Source organism: Megascapheus bottae, chromosome 3 (genome assembly GCF_031878675.1).
Source record: "Megascapheus bottae isolate mThoBot1 chromosome 3, mThoBot2.hap1, whole genome shotgun sequence".
NCBI classification, from domain to species: Eukaryota; Metazoa; Chordata; class Mammalia; order Rodentia; family Geomyidae; genus Megascapheus; species Megascapheus bottae.
In genome coordinates, this window is record NC_143511.1 from 90,769,220 (window position 1) to 90,786,541 (window position 17,322).

The 17,322-nt window shown below is 55.3% G+C and overlaps 1 protein-coding gene and 1 pseudogene across 1 annotated transcript; both read left to right on the plus strand.

The window, feature by feature from the left end:
* The first annotated feature begins 3,584 nt into the window (after positions 1-3,584).
* Positions 3,585-4,056, plus strand: LOC150066207 (vesicle transport protein SFT2A pseudogene; annotated as a pseudogene).
* A 3,953-nt stretch (positions 4,057-8,009) lies between these two features.
* Positions 8,010-16,455, plus strand: Arrdc1 (arrestin domain containing 1). The gene is made up of 8 exons (XM_090329267.1): positions 8,010-8,172; positions 13,934-14,044; positions 14,327-14,377; positions 14,464-14,618; positions 14,783-14,965; positions 15,063-15,239; positions 15,320-15,746; positions 15,819-16,455. Exons 1-8 carry the CDS (start codon positions 8,055-8,057, stop codon positions 15,890-15,892), a joined length of 1,296 nt encoding a protein of 431 aa, XP_090185393.1. The 5' UTR covers positions 8,010-8,054; the 3' UTR covers positions 15,893-16,455.
* The last annotated feature ends 867 nt before the right edge of the window (positions 16,456-17,322 follow it).

A 17,322-nucleotide genomic window follows, 5' to 3' on the forward strand; every position in this document is an offset into this window, starting at 1 on the left:
TGGCTGCCTCTGTTGACTGGTGGGCAGTTTTGGTGTGCTCCTTTCCAAATATAATTGACAATCATTATCCCAAACATCCACTGCTGAATTTTGTGCGTGAAGATTGGGTGTATTTCCCCAAAGCTACGAAAAAACTGCCTCTGAGTAATGCCCTAATTATATTTACAGATGGGTCAAAAACAGGCCGAGGTGCCTATGTAGTTCAAGGAAAAGAGCCAGTAACTTTAAATTTTCAACCAGAAACTCCTCAAGTAGTTGAATGTCTAACAGTTTTAGAAGTATTCAGGAAATTTTCTGAGCCTTTTAACCTATATTCTGATTCACAATATGTGGTTAATGCAGTGGCATCCCTGGAAGTCGCAGCCTCCATAAAAGGTAGCAGTACAGTTTCAAATATATTATCCCAACTTCAGAGTTTAATTTTACAAAGGAAAAATCCTTTTTTCATTGGTCATATTCGGGCACATACTGGCTTGCCTGGTCCCATGTCAGAGGCCAATGCCTTAGTGGATTTGACTGCCAGAGCCCTGGTGGGCCTTTCCCATAATTCTGTTCAATTAGCACGAGATTTTCATCAACTTTATCATGTTTCTGCAAAAACCCTTCGTTATAAGTTTTCCATTTCACGCCAACAGGCTAGAGAAATTGTTAAAGCTTGTCAATCTTCTGTAGTATATCATCCCTCTTTCATAATTGGAGTTAATCCTAGAGGCCTTTGCTCTAATGCCTTATGGCAAATGGATGTTACTCATGTGCCTGAGTTTGGCAGGACAAAATATGTTCATGTTTCAGTGGACACTTTCTCTGGCATAATGCATGCCACGGCCCTTACAGGGGAAAGGGTGTCCAATGTTAAAGTTCATTGCTTGGAAGCATGGGCAGCATGGGGAAAACCATTAAAATTGAAAACAGATAATGGCCCTGCTTATGCCTCTGCCGGATTTCGCTCCTTTTGCACTCAAATGCAGGTAGTTCATTCTACTGGCCTTCCTTACAATCCCCAGGGTCAGGGAATTGTGGAACGCGCCAATAGAACACTTAAACAACTTTTATTTAAACAAAAGGAGGGAATAGGCCAAGATGCCTCCCCCAGAGAAAGGCTGGCCATTGCACTGTTTACCTTAAATTATGTAACAGTGGATGACAATGGACAATCAGCTGCTGATCGGCATGCTGGAAAAATGGCAATACCACCCACACAAAAAGTAATGTGGAAAAATGTTATCGATAACAAATGGTATGGACCGGATCCTGTAATTCAGAGATCCAGGGGAGCTGTTTGTGTTTTTCCACAGGGACAGGAATCCCCCCATTGGGTGCCGCAGCGCCTCGTAAGGATATTGGAGGAAAATCAAACGCCTAAAGAGGATGATGCGAAACAAAATCCTGGGAATAATCCTGTTAATAATTCTTCTGCTGCCACGACTTTGGATGAAGAGACAGAAGGGAAAAAGCAACAAGGAAAGGACGATGTGGGCAGTGATGAAGACCTTTCCATTACCAATGCCTGTGACTAATGCTTCTTCCATTTTCCCCTTTGTGCCACCAATTCTTCCTTGCAACTTCCCTAGGACTGCAAGGTTCCCTATGCCTTACCCTGTCAAAAAAATCTGTCCTTCTGTGTTAGGCTGGTTTCTCAAAAATTGGGTCGCTCTGATTATTTTAAATTGTTCTGCCATAGAGTGTAAATTGAGTCAATGCTGGAGCCGTTGCCTACATTTGTTCCAGTTCCTGTGAATGTTTGTTGCAGTTTGTTTTGGGTTTTGTGTCTTTAGCCTTTGGTTGCTCTGCTGAATGAGGTCTCGCAATAAGAGAGAGAGAGCAATGCTTGTTCATGCACTCACTGCCTTGGAGCAGGGACACTCCCCCAAAATTTGGCTTGCAGCTTTAAAGGCCAACTAAAACTGCCCTGTACTGCCTTTGCACCCTCAAGACCTTAGTCTATTGCACGAGGAATAGGAGTATAGGCAGTCAAGAGTTGTGAAATGTTGGACAAAGTACCACTCCTGACCCTAACAGGTCAGGGAGAGCATGTGCGTCAGCATATGGGTCTGCGCCCCTAGCCCATCTCCACAAAGGGAAAAGAGGACCTGGAGGGGAGGGATCCAGGGTTGGCCGCCTGGGTCACTCCTCTAGAGTAGGACCTCAAGTTTTACTTTGGAGGACAGCACCTCTACTCTCTTCACAACAGGTATGTTGGCCTGCTGCGTTAAAACAGAAAGGGGGAGATGTGGGGAGCCGGAGCAGCCAAGACGGCGCCTGTCCCCTGCCTCGCTCATTGTATACAAATTTCTTAGTTCCCCTTAGTGGGTGTGTGAGTGCAGAGCCTTTGCTCGCTCCGCTGCGTCTGCGCGTATGACGTCTGCGCGTATGACGTCAGAGGCCTGACCAATCCCGAGTTTTAAAAAGACCTTAGCAGCACAGCAGCCAATGGAAAAAGTCCCGCGTTCCTTGATTGTATATAAGCAGCTGCACTTCCCTGCCCCGCGCCCCTCCGCTTCATTCTTTCCCTTAAAATAAGTTGCTCTTCCATAAAGCGTGATCGAGAAGGGTCCTCGTGTGGTGTCCGTTCTTCCCTGCTGGTCAGGGGTGCCGGGCGCCGCACTCATTATTTATGAGTTGGCATTGAGTTCATGGAACCAAGTTTGCAGTCACAGGGAATGGTCTGTAAGTAGCCAGAGGGATTCTCCCTCCAAGTCCACACAGTTGTTAAGGAAGCACCAGCATCCTCAAGGCTCCTGTGGTGAGTTGAGTTTTCAGGAGAGCAAGAAGAATGGAACATGCAGAAGAGAGTAGTGTGGGGGGGCTCAAAACAAAGGACCTCAAAACCAGGTGCTGGTGGCTCACACCTGTAATCCTACTCAAGAGGCTTAAATCTGAGAATCACAGTTCAAAACCAGCCAGGGCAGAAAAGTCCATGAGACTTGTTTTTAAACCAGTCCTGGGGCTTGCTCTCAAGGTCTGGGTCCTGTCCCTGAGCTTCTTTTTGCTCAAGGTTAGCACTCTGCCACTTGAGCCACAGTGCCACCTGTTCCATTTACGTGGTACTGAGGCATTGCATCTAGGGCTTCATTCATGCTAGACAAGCACTATACCACTAACCCATGTTCCCAGTCCTCACGAGGCTCCTTCCCACTTAACCATCAAAAAGCTAGAACTGCACTGTGGCTCAAGTGTGCTAGCTTTGAGCACAAAAGCTCGGGTTCAGCACCAAGGCCCTGAGTTCCAGCTACAGGACCAAAATAAAGATCTATAGAGAGCAAGGGAAGGGATGAAACTGCCTAAAAAGAAATGTACTCTTGGGCTAGGAATGCGGCTTAGTGTAGACTGCTTACTAGCATGCAAGAAGCTCGGGTTGATTTCTTACTACCATATTAAACAGAAAAAGCTGGAAGTGGTAGAGTGCCGGCCTTGAGCCAAAGAAGCTCAGGGCCAGGGCCCAGGCCCTGGGTTCAAGCCCCAGGATTGGCAAAAAGAAAAAAAGAAAAAAAAAATGCACCTGGGGCGGTTCGCGCTCCAGGCTTCCGGATGGGCGCAAGAGGCCGGCAAGCGAGCGGCCTGCATGGCGGCCCCTGGCCGGGGCCATGGAGAAGCTCCAGGGGATCCCGAGCGGCCAGGACGACGGGGAGCAGGGACCGACCCTGCAGTCCTGGACACCGCCACCCTGAGTTTCGGCGCCAGAGTGAAGTGCTTTGTCATGGGCTTCCTGGCCGGCGTTTTCTCTGTCCTTGGAACTGCATTGCTGTGGCTTCCCAGCATTAAGTTTTTTGCTGTGTTTTACACCGTTGGGACTCTTTCTGCCTTGGCCAGTACCTGCTTTCTGATGGGACCAGTGAAGCAGCAGCAGAACATGTTTGAAACCACAAGATTGTTGACAACAGTTATTAAGCGTTTATGCCTCGTCTTTACCCTGTGAGCCGCCCTGTGGTGTCACAAGAAGGGACTGGCCTTATTATTCTGAATACTGCTGTTCCTATCCATGATGTAGTACAGTCTGTCCTACGTCCCTCATGCAAGGGATGCAGTCTTAAGTGCTGCTCCTCTCTCCTAAGCTGAACGTCCTCACGTGCTTGTGGACGGGAGCACTGGAGTGTTGCTAGACTGTGTTTGAAAAAGTGCTCGTGGACGTGCTGTATTTGAAGTACACAGTTCCAACAGAGCCCTCCGTCACTGCAGAGCGGAAGACCCTCCTGGACTGGTGAAGGCCCACACCCACACCGTTCATGCTGTGGCTCGCTCACTCCGTGCCATGAACCTGCTTCCCAAAGATGGGGAGACTTCTAATCTTTGCCAATTGTGAATACTTTTGTCCAGTTTTTTTCTTTTTTTTTTTTTTTTGGCCCCTTTCTCTTTCCGGCCCCGCTCGCTCCGGCCCCGCTCGCTCCGGCCCGGCTGGGCCCTCTTTCTAGCTCAGGCCCCGCTCGCTCCAGCCACCACTCGGTTGGGCTCTGTTCACTTCAGCTCAGCTCGCTTCTTTCGCTCTCTGTCGCCGTCGCAGTCTTGTCTCTGCCACTTTTCCGGTTTGGTTGTGTATGTGGGATACCGAGGAATCGAACCCGGGTCTTTGTGCATGCTAGGCAAGCACTTTAACCGCTAGGCCAAACTCCCGGGCCCTCTTTTTTTTTTTTTTTTTGCCAGTCCTGTGGCTTGAGCTCAGGGCCAGGGCCTGAGCGTTGTCCTTGGGCTTTCTCAAGGCTAACACTCTACCACTTGAGCCACAGCACCACTTCTGGCTTTTTCTATGTATGTGGAGTGCTGAGGAATCGAACCCTGGTCTTCGTGCATGCTAGGCAAACACTCATACCACTAGGCCAAACTCCCAGCCCCTTTTCCAGTTTTTTCATTTTTTCTTTTTTATTGTCAGGATAATGTATAGAGGGGTTACAGTTCCATTCGTCAGGTAGCAGGTGCATGACCTCCCGAATATTGAAACACCTTCCCTCCCCCATCTTCTCCCCAGTTTTTTCATCTTTTCAAGGCAGATTTTGAAATGTGACTAAGGGATGACTCTGTCCTGCAGGGTACATTCATCTTACCTGGTTTTCTTAAAATATTTACATCTTAAAGATCCTTTTTAACTTTAAAAATATGGGGCTGGGAATGTGGCTTACTGGTAGAGTGCTTGCCTAGGATGCATGAAGCCCTGGGTTCCATTCTTCAGTACCACATACACAGAAAAAAAAAAAAAGTGTAGCTTTATATCTTTTCCTTTTTTTTTTTTTTTTTTTTTGCCATTCCTGGGCTTAAGCTCAGGGCCTGAGCACTGTCCTTGGACTTTCTCAAGGCTAGAGCTCTACCGCTTGATCCTCAACACCACTTCTGGCTTTTTTTCTATGGATGTGGTACCGAGGAATTGAACCTGGGTCTTTGTACATGCTAAGCAAGCACTCTACCACTAGGCAAAACTCCCGGCCCCAGGTACATTATTATATGTAATAAGCAACTTTAAGATATAAAGTTTGGGGGGGCCGGGAGTTTGGCCTAGTGGTTAAAGTGCTTGCCTAGCATGCATGAAGACCCGGGTTCGATTCCTCAGTACCACATACATAGAAAAAAGCCGGAAGTGGTGCTGAGGCTCAAGTGGTAGAGCTCTAGCCTTGACAAAGTCCAAGGACAGTGCTCAGGCCCTGAGCTCAAGCCCAGGACTGGCAAAAAAAAAAAAAAAAGATATAAAGTTTGGGCTGGGAGTTTGGCTTAATGGTAGAGTGCTTGCCCAACATGCACGAAGAAAAAGAAATGTACTCTTTACCAAAATGTTACTGTAATCCCTCTGTATATCACCTTTATAATAACAATAAAAATGAAAAAAAATCTATAAACTATTGGAACATCTGGAATAAAGGACATCTATGTCCATCTAAATTATACCTCAGTAGCATCCAACATAGCCTATCTTTTCCTTGGTACTGAAAAGCTTCCCTCTTCTCTTCTGTCAGGTTGGCGTCTGGGCACTGTCCATTGTCTCCTCTCTTTGATTAGCACCCCAAACTCCTTATTTAGGCCATCTTCATTTGCATAGTCTTGGCAGGAAAGCTTGGCCAGCTAGACTCTTCTCCAGGAAGAGGGATCTGAGAGTCCTGAGGGCCCCAATCTAAGGGTTCTGGGACTCCCTGACCCCCAGCTTGAGTCCTCTCTCCTTTTGTTGGCAAAGGGAAGTAATTTCTGACCAGAGTCAGATTAGGTTCTAGGATATGTCCTCAGCTCTGACACTATTCAGCCCTGGTTTCAATGACCATCAGTAAAGCAGTCATTCAGTCTTAGCTCTGACTCCCTTCAAATCATGGCTGCACGCTTATAATGCATTGGGTGTCTCAGGCAGCTGGGCCTTGGCATGGCATGTCTCCTAACCCCACAAGGACTTGTATATCAGCATCTTCTCCAGCAGAAGATCCTTCCCCTTGGCCAGCTGCTCCGATGAGTGTGGGTTCCCCTGCACCCATCTCCATATTTACCCAGTTAGCAGGCATCTCCAGTACACATGTGACCCTCTCTCCTAGGTTACATGGTTTGAGCACTGTCCTTGGACTTTCTCAAGGTTTGAACTCTAGCACTTGAGCCACAGCACCATTTCTACCTTTTTCATTTTTTTTTTTTTTTTGCCAGTCCTGGGCTTGAGCTCAGGGCCTGAGCACTGTCCTTGGACTTTGTCAAGGCTAGAGCTCTACCACTTGAGCCTCAGCACCACTTCCGGCTTTTTTCTATGTATGTGGTACCGAGGAATCGAACCCGGGTCTTCATGCATGCCAGGCAAGCACTCTACCACTAGGCCAAACTCCCGCCCCCCATTTCTAGCTTTTTCTACGTATGTGGTACCGAGGACTCGAACCCGGGTCTTCAAGCATGCTAGGCAAGCACTCTGCCACTAGGCCACACGCTCAGCCCTCCATGGCACCGCCTTACCATTGAGTGAAGCCCACTTCTCATCTTCTAGAGGCGAATTGGACTCGGCTGGCTCTGAACCTTGATGCTCGGGTCTCAGCCTCCTGAGTGGCGAGGATGCCAGGCCCAGCGCCAGCTCCAGGGGTGATCTTGCCTCCGTGGTCCGCCTTGCTCACAGGAGGCGCCGAAGTGAAAAGCAGATTAGTGGAAATCGAGAACCGTTACCACGTCTGAACTGCTAACCCTGCTTTTCTTTTCCAGTCCTGGGCTTGGGCTTTCTCCAGGCTAGAGCTCTACCTCCCGAGCGCTGCTTCCATGGATGCGGTACGGGGAATGGGGCCCGGCCTTCGCGCACGCTCGGCCGCACTCACCGCCAGGCCCCGCTCCCGGCCCTGGGTCGGGGCCAGGCCTCCCGCACCTGTGTGGGGTGGGGTGGGGCTCCGCTCCCGACCCTCGTGCAAGCTACACCGGCACCCCGCCACCAAGCTACCCGCGGCCGCGGAGCCGCCCCTGCGCACCCCACCGACGTGAGGACCAGGGCGGCGGCTCGCAGGCTCCCGCGCCCCGTGGGCCAGAACGGTGGGGGCATCCGGGTCTGCGCCCCGGCCCAGCCCCAGCGCTGCCTCCGCGGAGGAGCCTGCAGGAGGAGGCGCGCGCCTGGAGCCGGGTGCCGGCCATCGGGCCCCGTCCGCGGGAGAACTCCGGACGGCGTCCCCGGGAGGGAGGAAGGGAGGGAGGGAGGGAGCCCCGCCGGCGCCTGGCGCGCGAGCAGACGACCCGGCCGAGCCGGAGGCCCGGGCGGAGCTGGCAGGGGGAGGGCGAGCCAGCCCGCCGGTCCCGGGCGGGTCTTCCTGCGGGGGGCGTGTCCTCGGGCGGGGCGGGGCCTGCGGTGGGGGCGGGGCCCCGCGATTGGGGGCTGTCCTGCAGCAGGGGCGGGGCCAGGAGGTCCGGGAGAGTCTTACGGTAGGGCTGGGGGCGGGGCCTCGCGCCGGGGGCGGGGCCCACGCTTCGGGGCGGGGCCGGGGCTGCAAGTTCCGAGAGTGTCTGGTGGGGACGGAGCCGGGGGCGGGGCGGGGGCGGGGCCCAGGCTCGGGGCGGGGCCTCTGGCCGAGGCCGGGCCTCGGGGAAGTGGCGCCGGCGGGCGTCAGCCAGTTCGCCGCGCGGGAGGCCGCGGCATGGGGCGGGTGCAGCTTTTCGAGATCCGCCTGAGCCACGGCCGCGTCGTCTACAGCCCCGGGGAGCCTCTGGCCGGGGACGTCCGCGTGCGCCTCGGGGCGCCGCTTTCCTTCCGAGGTGGGAGCGGGGTCCCCTCGGGGTGGGCGGCGGCCGCGCTGCACCTGCGGCGGACGGACCCCGGAAGCGGGGCCGGGCCTGGGTCCGCGGAGCCGCCGACGGCCTGCGGGTGTAGCGGGAGCCGGGCGCGGCCGGGCCCGGGCGGGGCAGGCAGCGGGTCGCGAGGCCCATCCCGTCCTCTCCGCCCCGGGGCGGCCGAGCCCGGGAGCGGCCTGGCGCCGGCTCACCTGGTCCGGGCCGCCCCGCCCTGGGCGCCCGCCGGCCGCCAGCCTCCCCGCCCTGGGCGCCCGCTGCCCCGCGCCCGCCGGCCGGCCTCCGGCGCCGAGGGGCTCCCAGGCTCCCGGCCCGCCCCTCTCGTCCGCTCTCGCGCGGCCCAGCACCTGCTCGCTGGACCCTCGCCGGCCGGGCGGGGCCGCGGGGCCCGGCTGCCCCCCACCCCCGCCCCGCGGGCCTCTCTCTGGGAGCCGGGCTTCAGCCCGCGGCGGCTGCGGACGTCCGGGACTCGGGGACGGGGGATCGGGCTGCTGCCGGGCCAGCCTCAGGGCGTCCTCAGGTGCGACCTCCTCTGCCCCCGGGAGCCGGCTCTGGGTGCGGCGGGCTGTCGTGAGCCCGGCCGCGGGCCCTGGGTACCAGGTCGTGTGGGTGTCCGGGCGGGGCAGCTCTCTGCCTTTGCTTCCTAGGACACAAAGCCGTGGCTGTCCACCTCCCTCTGGACCCGCAGCCCCTGCGCTGCCGGCCGCACACACGCTGGAGCCTGCCGTGATGGCAGGCAGCCCTGCAGCGGCGACTGTACTGCTGGAGGCTGCCGGGGGCCGGGAGGAATCTAGGTGCCCGTGCCAGGCCGGCCCTGGTCTTGGTGACATTCCTGGAAATGACTCCATTGCTTCCTCTCCTGGGTCTCCCTTGGAGTTTAGAATCTGAGTAGGTGTGGCTGTTTCAGGGGCCACAGACCAGTTCCTCAAAGCCCAAAGGAAACGGTAAGAGGGCCCCAACGTGGCTGTGGGGAGAGCACGATGCAGGCCTGGGAGCTCAGAGGGCACAGGACAGAAAAGAAGCCCGTGGAGAGCTCACCACACAGCTCTGGCTTGCTGTTATTCCCTTCCAGGCTAACCAAGTGACAGGATTGGCCGAGTGCTTTGGCTCCTGCGGGGGCAGGAGGAAGCTGACCAGGTCGTGAGCCCTGTGAAGGCTGGGAGTGCCTAGTGGATGGTGCTAGTTTTTTGTTTTTTTTTTTGCCAGTCCCACAGCTTGACCTCAAGGCCTGAGCACAGTTCTTGGGCTTTCTGAAGGCTAGAGCTCTACCATTTAAGCCACAGCACCATTTCCTGTTTCTTCTATGTATGTGGTACCAAGAATTGAACCCTGGTCTTTGTGCATGCTAGGCAAGCACTCTGCCACTAGGTCAAACTCCTGGCCCCTGGTTCTAGGTGTTTTGTGTGTGTGTGTGTTGGATCATAGGGCATAAGCTCAGCCTGGGTGCTGTCCTTTAGCTCTTCAGCTCAAGGCTACCACCCTACCCTTGAGCCAAGCCCCACTTCCCATTGTCTAGAAGTTAATTGGAGGTAAGTGTCTCAGGTCCTTTAGTGCTCAGCTGGCTTTTAACCTTGATCCTCAGATCTCAGCCTCCTGTGTAGCTAGGATGACAGCGTGAGCCACCACTCCCAGCTTTGTTCTAGTTTTAAAAGTGCCCAGAGATCTTGGATTGAGGCTGGAGGTAGATTATTCAGGTTGCTGGAAGTAGGAGATATGTGTAGGACTTCTTCTAGGGCTTCCTCCAGTGCTATTTGGGGTGGGAATGAAAGGACCACAACTCTTTTGCTCCCTTCATTCAGATGGTACTTGTTGAGCTTCAGCTATCCCCAGCAGGTACAGCAAAAATGTCCCGCACTGTGTAAGAGAGCAGCAGACCTGCCCTGGCGTTTCCAGTCTTGCTCAGTGAAAAGCAGTGGTGGTCAGCATCTAGTCGGGAGGACACTGGCTGCCTGAGAGTTGATGTGGAGGAAAGCTAGGAAGGAGCTGTCTTCTGTACCCTGGAGTAGACAGAGTGGCTCCACCCACTGTCCTTCTGTTTTGTGTGTTCTTAGTGCTCTCCAGGAGCTCTCTCCTGTACCACGCAGGGAGGGTGGCCGCTCTTGTTACTTTTGGAAGCAGCTTTAGTAGGAGAATATAACAAAGGCAGCATTGCTTCCTTTTGTGGAGCATTTTGGAAAACTGATGTTTGTTTTTGTTTTTGCTGGTTCCATGGCTCAAACTCTGGGCTTGGGTGCTGTGTCTGAGCAATTTTTTTTTCCAGCCCTCAGGCTGGAACTGAGGACTTGCATGGTGTCCCTGAGCCTCTTTGTGCTCAAGGATAGGGCTCTATCACTTGAGCCACAGTACCACTCCTGGATTTTTCCGAGTAGTTTATTGGAGATATGAATCTCATGGACTTTCCTGCCCAGGCTGGCTTCAGATCTCAGCCTCCTGAGTAGCTAGGTGGACAGGCGTGAGCTGCTGGCATCCAGCAGGAAGCATCTGATACCTGGGATGGCACCACGCAGTGTCCGCTGTTCTGCCACCTGCACTGGGTGCTCTGTTGTGGAGACTTTGCCGGTACACCTCTGCCTGGTCCATGACCATGATGCAGGGCACGTGCCGGGTGCAGTGCCACGCTTACTTCCTCCATGTGGAAGAGGAAGTAGGCAACTGCAGGGACATTGCCAAAAGGCAGTTTGATAATAAAAGCCAGAAAGCGAGCCAGGCACCAGTGGCTCACTCCTGTAATGCTGGCTACTTAGGAGTCTAAGATCCAGGGGCTTTTGGTTCAATGTGATATTCTATTTTCAAAATAACTAGCAAAAAGCCAGGCTGGAGCAAAAAGCCAGCAAGCAAGGGGAGGCTGATTTCAAATCCTGTACCAGCAAAAACAAAAAAGGAAGAAATCAGTATCTGATCAGGTCACTGGTGATTGTCTGGTCAGTCCTGCAATTACAAGCATCTGCAGGCTGGAAAGGACAGCCATGCCTGTGCGCCTCTCTAGCCGCAAGGAGACTCTCCCAATATGCTCCAGTATGCCTGTGGCTCCCTCCCCCACAGGAGCAAAACCGCACCCTGTGATCCTGTGTGATCTGGTGACTTGAGAAGACAGACACCTGGTTGTTGCCCTGACCTTGACAAGTGAAATTGGCTTGATCCCTGGGAATTCTAGCCTTGCTGGACCCCAAAGGTGGAGCTTCAAATGTTTTATCAAGAAATAAAGTCTGACTTGGCTAGGAGTTTGGCCTAGTGGTAGAGTGCTTGCCTAGCATGCATGAAGACCCAGGTTCAATGCCTTGGTACCACATACATAGAAAGAGCTGGAAGTGGTGCTGTGGCTCAAGTGGTAGAATTCTAGCCTTGAGAAAAATCTAAGGACAGTGCTCAGGTTCTGAGCTCAAGCCCAGGACTGGGGGGGGCTGGAGGGGGCGAAGAAGAAGAAAAGAATTCAAGTCAGGCCTTTAATCCTAGCCACTCAGGAGGCTGAGACCTGAGGTGAGGATCAAGGTTCAAAGCCAGCTGGCCAGCTGGCCCAGGCAATACAAAGCCAAGAGACTCTTATCTCCAATTAATCACTAGAAAAGAGGAAGTGTCACTGTGACTCAAGGGCAGGGCGGTAGCCTTGAGCTGAAGAGCTTAGGGACAGTGCCCAGGCCAGAGTTCAAGCCCCATGATCTCCCCCCCCCCAAAAAAAGAGAAAGAAATCAAGTCAGCTGTCTGCCACCCCCCTGGATGTGGGTTTCACAGCGCAGTAGCTGTGTGGGTCTCACAGGAGCTGAGATGTGTGGATGATGCCTGGCCTGACTGATTTCCATCTCAAGGAGCTATGTGACCATACTATGGGCATGAAGGAAACCGCTGGCATCCTGGCACGTGCAAGTGGAATGGCTCTGCTGTAAATCAGCCTAGAGTTAAGTTCTGTAAGGAGTGTCTGGCTTTCCATTTCTTCCCCAGCATGAGTCAGAGTACTAAGTATTTGCCAGTGTCAGTGGTTAAAATGTAACATATCTGGGTTTTCCCCAATTTCAGGTAAGGCAGGACATCTGTTCCCATCAGCCTTTGCTTAATAAGTCACTCAATCAACAAACCACCCCCCCATAACTGAACTGATTAAGCAGCCATTTTGTTATAGCCCATAACCTTGAGGATTAGGAACTTGGCCAACTTAGTGTTATGGACTGGGGCAGCTGAATTTGGGAGTAGAAAGTACCTGGGCCCAAACAGGATCTCCGTGTTCCTTTTAGCATCTTGGCTTGAGCCTGGCATCCACAGAGCTGCAAGATTCTGTGGGGATGCACCCTTTCCACTAGAGTGCATGCCAGCTCCCCTGCCCACCATGCGTGCGCCGAGCCTGTGCTTGCCCCAGTGGTCTCTCAGCCTTTAGGTGCCACTGACATCCAGATTTCCAGAGAGAGCATGATTAGTGATCTGGCCTTAGAGTGCATGGAAGAAGTGTGGATTTCAAACAGGTTCCTCCTGCCTGGTAGCTTCATCACAGAGATGGCAGAGTCTGAGAAATCGTCCCTTCACATGACCCTGCCATGCCTGGAAGAACTAGGAAGGGTGGACGCTATGGTCCAGTCCTGCAGGGAGCAGAGTAGGTGTTTGTTATAGGCTCCCACTGTTTTCTTCTGGTCAGCCCTCATTTGTAAAAAGCTTCCACTAGGCCTTGGTTGCCTGGCCACAGCAGGCAATTCATCTATTGGTCTAAGAGAATTGAGTTCTGCCTCCAGTGGTTCTTTGTGTACTCCTGCTGTTGGAAGAAGACAGAGCCATCTCATGGTGCAAAAAGTCAGCCTTGAGGCACTGCTGCCCAGGAAGCTGGTGCCCCCTTGGTGCCAGAGTGCTGACCTGTTCAGGCAGGTCTGACCACATTCCTGCAGTGGGCGGGCTGGTGGTTAGACTCCTAGAGCCTGAAAGAACACCTCCTAACTTACTTGTGGGAAGAAGGGAAGGGATCAGGTAAATCCCACATGTCTTCATCTTTTTCCCCTTCCTCCTCCTCCTCCTCCTCCTCCTCCTCCTCCTCTTCTTCCTCCTCCTCCTCTTCCTCCTCCTCTTCCTCTTCTTCTTCTTCCTCCTCCTCCTCCTCCTCCTCCTCTTCCTCCTCCTCCTCCTCCTCCTCCTCTTCTTCTTCTTCTTCTTCTTCTTCTTCTTCTTCTTCTTCTTCTTCTTCTTCTTCTTCTTCTTCCTCTTCTTCTTCTTCTTTGCCAGTCCTGGCTTGAGGTCAGGGGGTCCTGAGCACTATCCTTGGGCTTTCCCAAGTCTAGAGCTCTATCATTTGAGTCTCAGCACCACTTCCAGCTTTTTCTATGCATGTGGTACCAAGGAATCAAATCCGGGTCTTTGTGTATGCTAGTCAAGCACGCTACCACTAAATCAAACTCTGTCCCCCCTCCCCACATTTGTTTCATGGGGCCAGGCTGTCACAGGGCTAGGGGCCAAAGGTCCAGTTTGGAGATAGCCCAGGGCTTATCTTCAGACAGCAGGGGCCTTCCCACTCTGGGTTGTAGGACAGATGGAAATGTGCCTGTTTCCTTGCCAACCTGGCTCCAGGGAACATCTCAAGAGCAGGGATGGCTAGGACATGGTCTTTAGATGGCGGCAGGTTGCTTGCCTTCTGGCCCCCTGTGTGGGTTAGGCTGCTTGGCCCAGGTCTGCCAGCCTCCCTGAATTCCTATGGTGAAGACAGAGAGGGCTTAAAGGTATCAGCTGGCTGGGGATCAAGCTGCCCTTCCTCTTTCAGCCATCCGAGTGACCTGTACAGGTTCCTGCGGGGTCTCTAACAAGGCCAATGATGGAGCATGGGTGGTGGAGGAAAGCTACTTCAACAGCTCCCTATCACTGGCTGACAAGGGTAAGTCTGGAATCTGGTCCCCCTCCCTCGCCCAAGCAGTACCCCAGGGGTAACGGGTAACCCTCGCATGCAGTGGGACTTGTCTATTACCTTCCCCACCACTGCCTCCTGGATTTTGTGTGTCATGCTGTGGTGATGGCTGTAAGCCTTGATGTGCCTGTTTCACCACAAACTACTTTCCTGTTTGAACCAGGCTCTAATATTCAGCATTTCGTTCCCACTTTGTCTGTGTCCACTGTGGATACTCTGAAGCCTGCTCTGACCTCCCTGTTGTTTCTGTAGGGAGCCTGCCAGCTGGAGAGCACAGCTTCTCTTTCCAGTTCCTGCTTCCTAGTGAGTGGATGGCCTTTGGCAACAGTTGCCTTGGTGGGGGGAGGGGGGCAGGGAGGTGGCAGATGCAAGTCCCTCCTTTCTTCCAGCCACAGCACCCACATCCTTTGAGGGGCCCTTTGGGAGGATTGTGCACCAGGTCAAGGCCACCATCGACACGCCACGTTTCTCTAAAGATCACAAGTGCAGCCTTGTGTTCTACGTCCTGAGCCCCTTAAACCTGAACAGCATCCCAGACATCGAGGTGAGGTGGGACGGGGGCCTCAGGGGCACCATGCCCAGCAGAGGTGAGGTAGCTGGGTTCTGGAGGCATCACCTTTGCCTTGAACTGACTGCTGGCATCTAGGGTAGGATGGAGGTAATGCCTAGGCCCACTTGCTAAGCTCCTCCCAACCCTTCTTCCTCAAGCAACCCAATGTGGCCTCTGCCACCAAGAAATTCTCCTACAAGCTGGTGAAGACGGGCAGCGTGGTCCTCACCGTGAGCACTGACCTCCGAGGGTATGTCGTGGGGCAGGTGCTGCGGCTGCAAGCAGATATTGAAAATCAGTCGGGCAAGGACACCAGCCCAGTGGTGGCCAGTCTGCTGCAGGTCAGATTCCACCCAGGCCGCCTGTGCCTGTGCTCAGTAGACGGCAGGAGGGGTAGATCCGCTGGCCTGCCCAGGCTCATGGCCGATCTTTCCTTAGAAAGTGTCCTATAAGGCCAAGCGCTGGATCTATGACGTGCGGACCATCGCGGAAGTGGAGGGTGCAGGTGTCAAGGCCTGGAGGCGAGCTCAGTGGCAAGAGCAGATCCTGGTGCCCGCCCTGCCCCAGTCAGCCCTGCCAGGCTGCAGCCTCATCCACATTGACTACTACCTGCAGGTCTGGTTGTTGGCCTGGGCCTGGGGAGCCTGGGGCTGGGCGGCCTTGGCCAGAGCACTCACCACCCCCATTCTTTCCAGGTCTCCCTGAAGGCACCTGAAGCCACTGTGACACTTCCACTCTTTGTTGGCAATATTGCTGTGAACCATGCCCCGCAGAGCCCCCCGCCAGGCCCAGGGCCCCCATTTGGGGCCTTCTCCCCAGCAGTGCCCTCTGCTCCCCCGCAGGAGGAGGCTGAGGCCGTGGCTGGTGGTTCCCACCTCCTGGATCCAGTCTCCCTCTCTACTAAGAGCCACTCCCAGCAGCATCCACCCTCTGCTGCCTTGTGTTCTGTGCCTGCTGCCCCTGAAGATGGCGGCAGCCCCGCCCCCCTCTCCTTGCCCCTGCCCTTGTGCGTCTCCACAGGTGCCACTGTTCCCTACTTTGCAGAAGACTCCCGGGGCCCCTTGCCCACCGGCAGCACCTTGATCCTCCCCCCGGAGTACAGCTCCTGGGACTACCCGTATGGTGAGTGGGAACAACCCGAGCTGGAGGACAGGAGAGTCTTGAGACCCCTCTTAAACCCTGCTTTCCCTGCAGAGGCCCCGCCGTCCTATGAGCAGAGCTGCTGCATTGGTGCCGACCCTGGCCTCACCCAGGGAGCTGACTCTTGAGCCTGACCGCACCCCACGCTGCCTTCTCCAGCGGGCTCGGCCTCTGCCCTGGGATGGAGCACCCGGGGCCTCCTCGTGCCTTCCTTCTCTGCCCGGCCCGGCCACTCAGGATCTGCCGCTCCCCAGACGGCCTCCCCTGCAGACACATCTCTCCTAGCTCCCTTGGAGTTGCCCTCATCTGGGGCTGGAGTGGCAGGGCCCTGGGACCTGGACAGACTGTGCAAATAAAGCGCTTTATTAGTAGAGCCGGGCAGAGGCTAGCCTGGCCCACAGCTAGGCGCTGGCCAGCCCTACCCCGGGCTCAAACTGGTCCCAAAGCTGGGCTTCCTCCCCTCCATCCAGCCCATCCAGCCTCGGTCGGAAGCTCCGGCCCACTCCTCCCCCGCAAGGCCCCCACCATGGACAGGACCGAGTGCCCTCCCCAGACCACGCCCCCGGGAGCCCCGCCCTCGGCCACGCCCCGTGGACAGGACCCAGTGCCCTCCCCGGACCACGCCCCCGAGAGCCCCGCCCTCGGCCACACCTCGTAGATAGGACTGAATGCCCTCCCCAGACCACGCCCCTGAGAGCCACGCCCCGTGGACAGGACCGAGTGCCCTCCCCAGACCACGCCCCCGATAGCCTCGGCCACGCCCCGCGGATAGGGCCGAGTGCCCTCCCCAGATCACGCCCCCGGGAGCCCCGCCCTCGGCCACGCCCCGTGGACAGGACCGAGTGCCCTCCCCAGACTCCGCCCTCGGCCATGCCCCTGGGACAAAACCGAGTGCCCTCCCCAGACCACGCCCCCGAGAGCCACGCCCTGTGGACAGGACAGGATGCCCTCCACAAACCACGCCCCCAGAGCCTTCCCTCTGGCCCTGCAGACACTAGTCCCGGGTCTGGTGCCCGGGTCCCGCCCCAGCCCCGCCCCTCCGTCCTACCTCTAGTCCTGGCGGGTCTCTGTCTTCTGCCCCCACGGCCCCTTGGGTTCTGCCTTCCCGGGGGTCTGGTCTCTCCTCTCCTGGCTGCCCAGGGGCCGCCCTGGGAAGCTCTCTGGCGCCTTTGGAGCCTTGGCGTTCTTGAGGACATGCCTGTTCCTTTCACAGGGCCCTGCCTTCGACAGTCCTTTACACTGGGCCCCGAGTCCGTGCCTGTGGGGGTCTCCAGCCGTCCACCTCGGCTGAGGACAGAAGCTCTTAGAGCAAGCTGGAAAGGCAGATTTCCCGGAGAGGGTGCTGCAGACACCCTAGCAAATCTCCCCTAGCACCAGCCCCTTATCCTCTATCTGCAAGCAGCACACTGGAAGAAACTGTGGTGGCCTCAGGCCAAACTGGGGAAGTGTGGCTGGGCTATGTGCAGTAGCTACCTTGGCTTTGTGGCCAGCTTGTGGACTCTTAGAGGACAAGTCCTGTACCCCCTCCCCACTGCACTAGAGAAGAGATTCAGGGCTG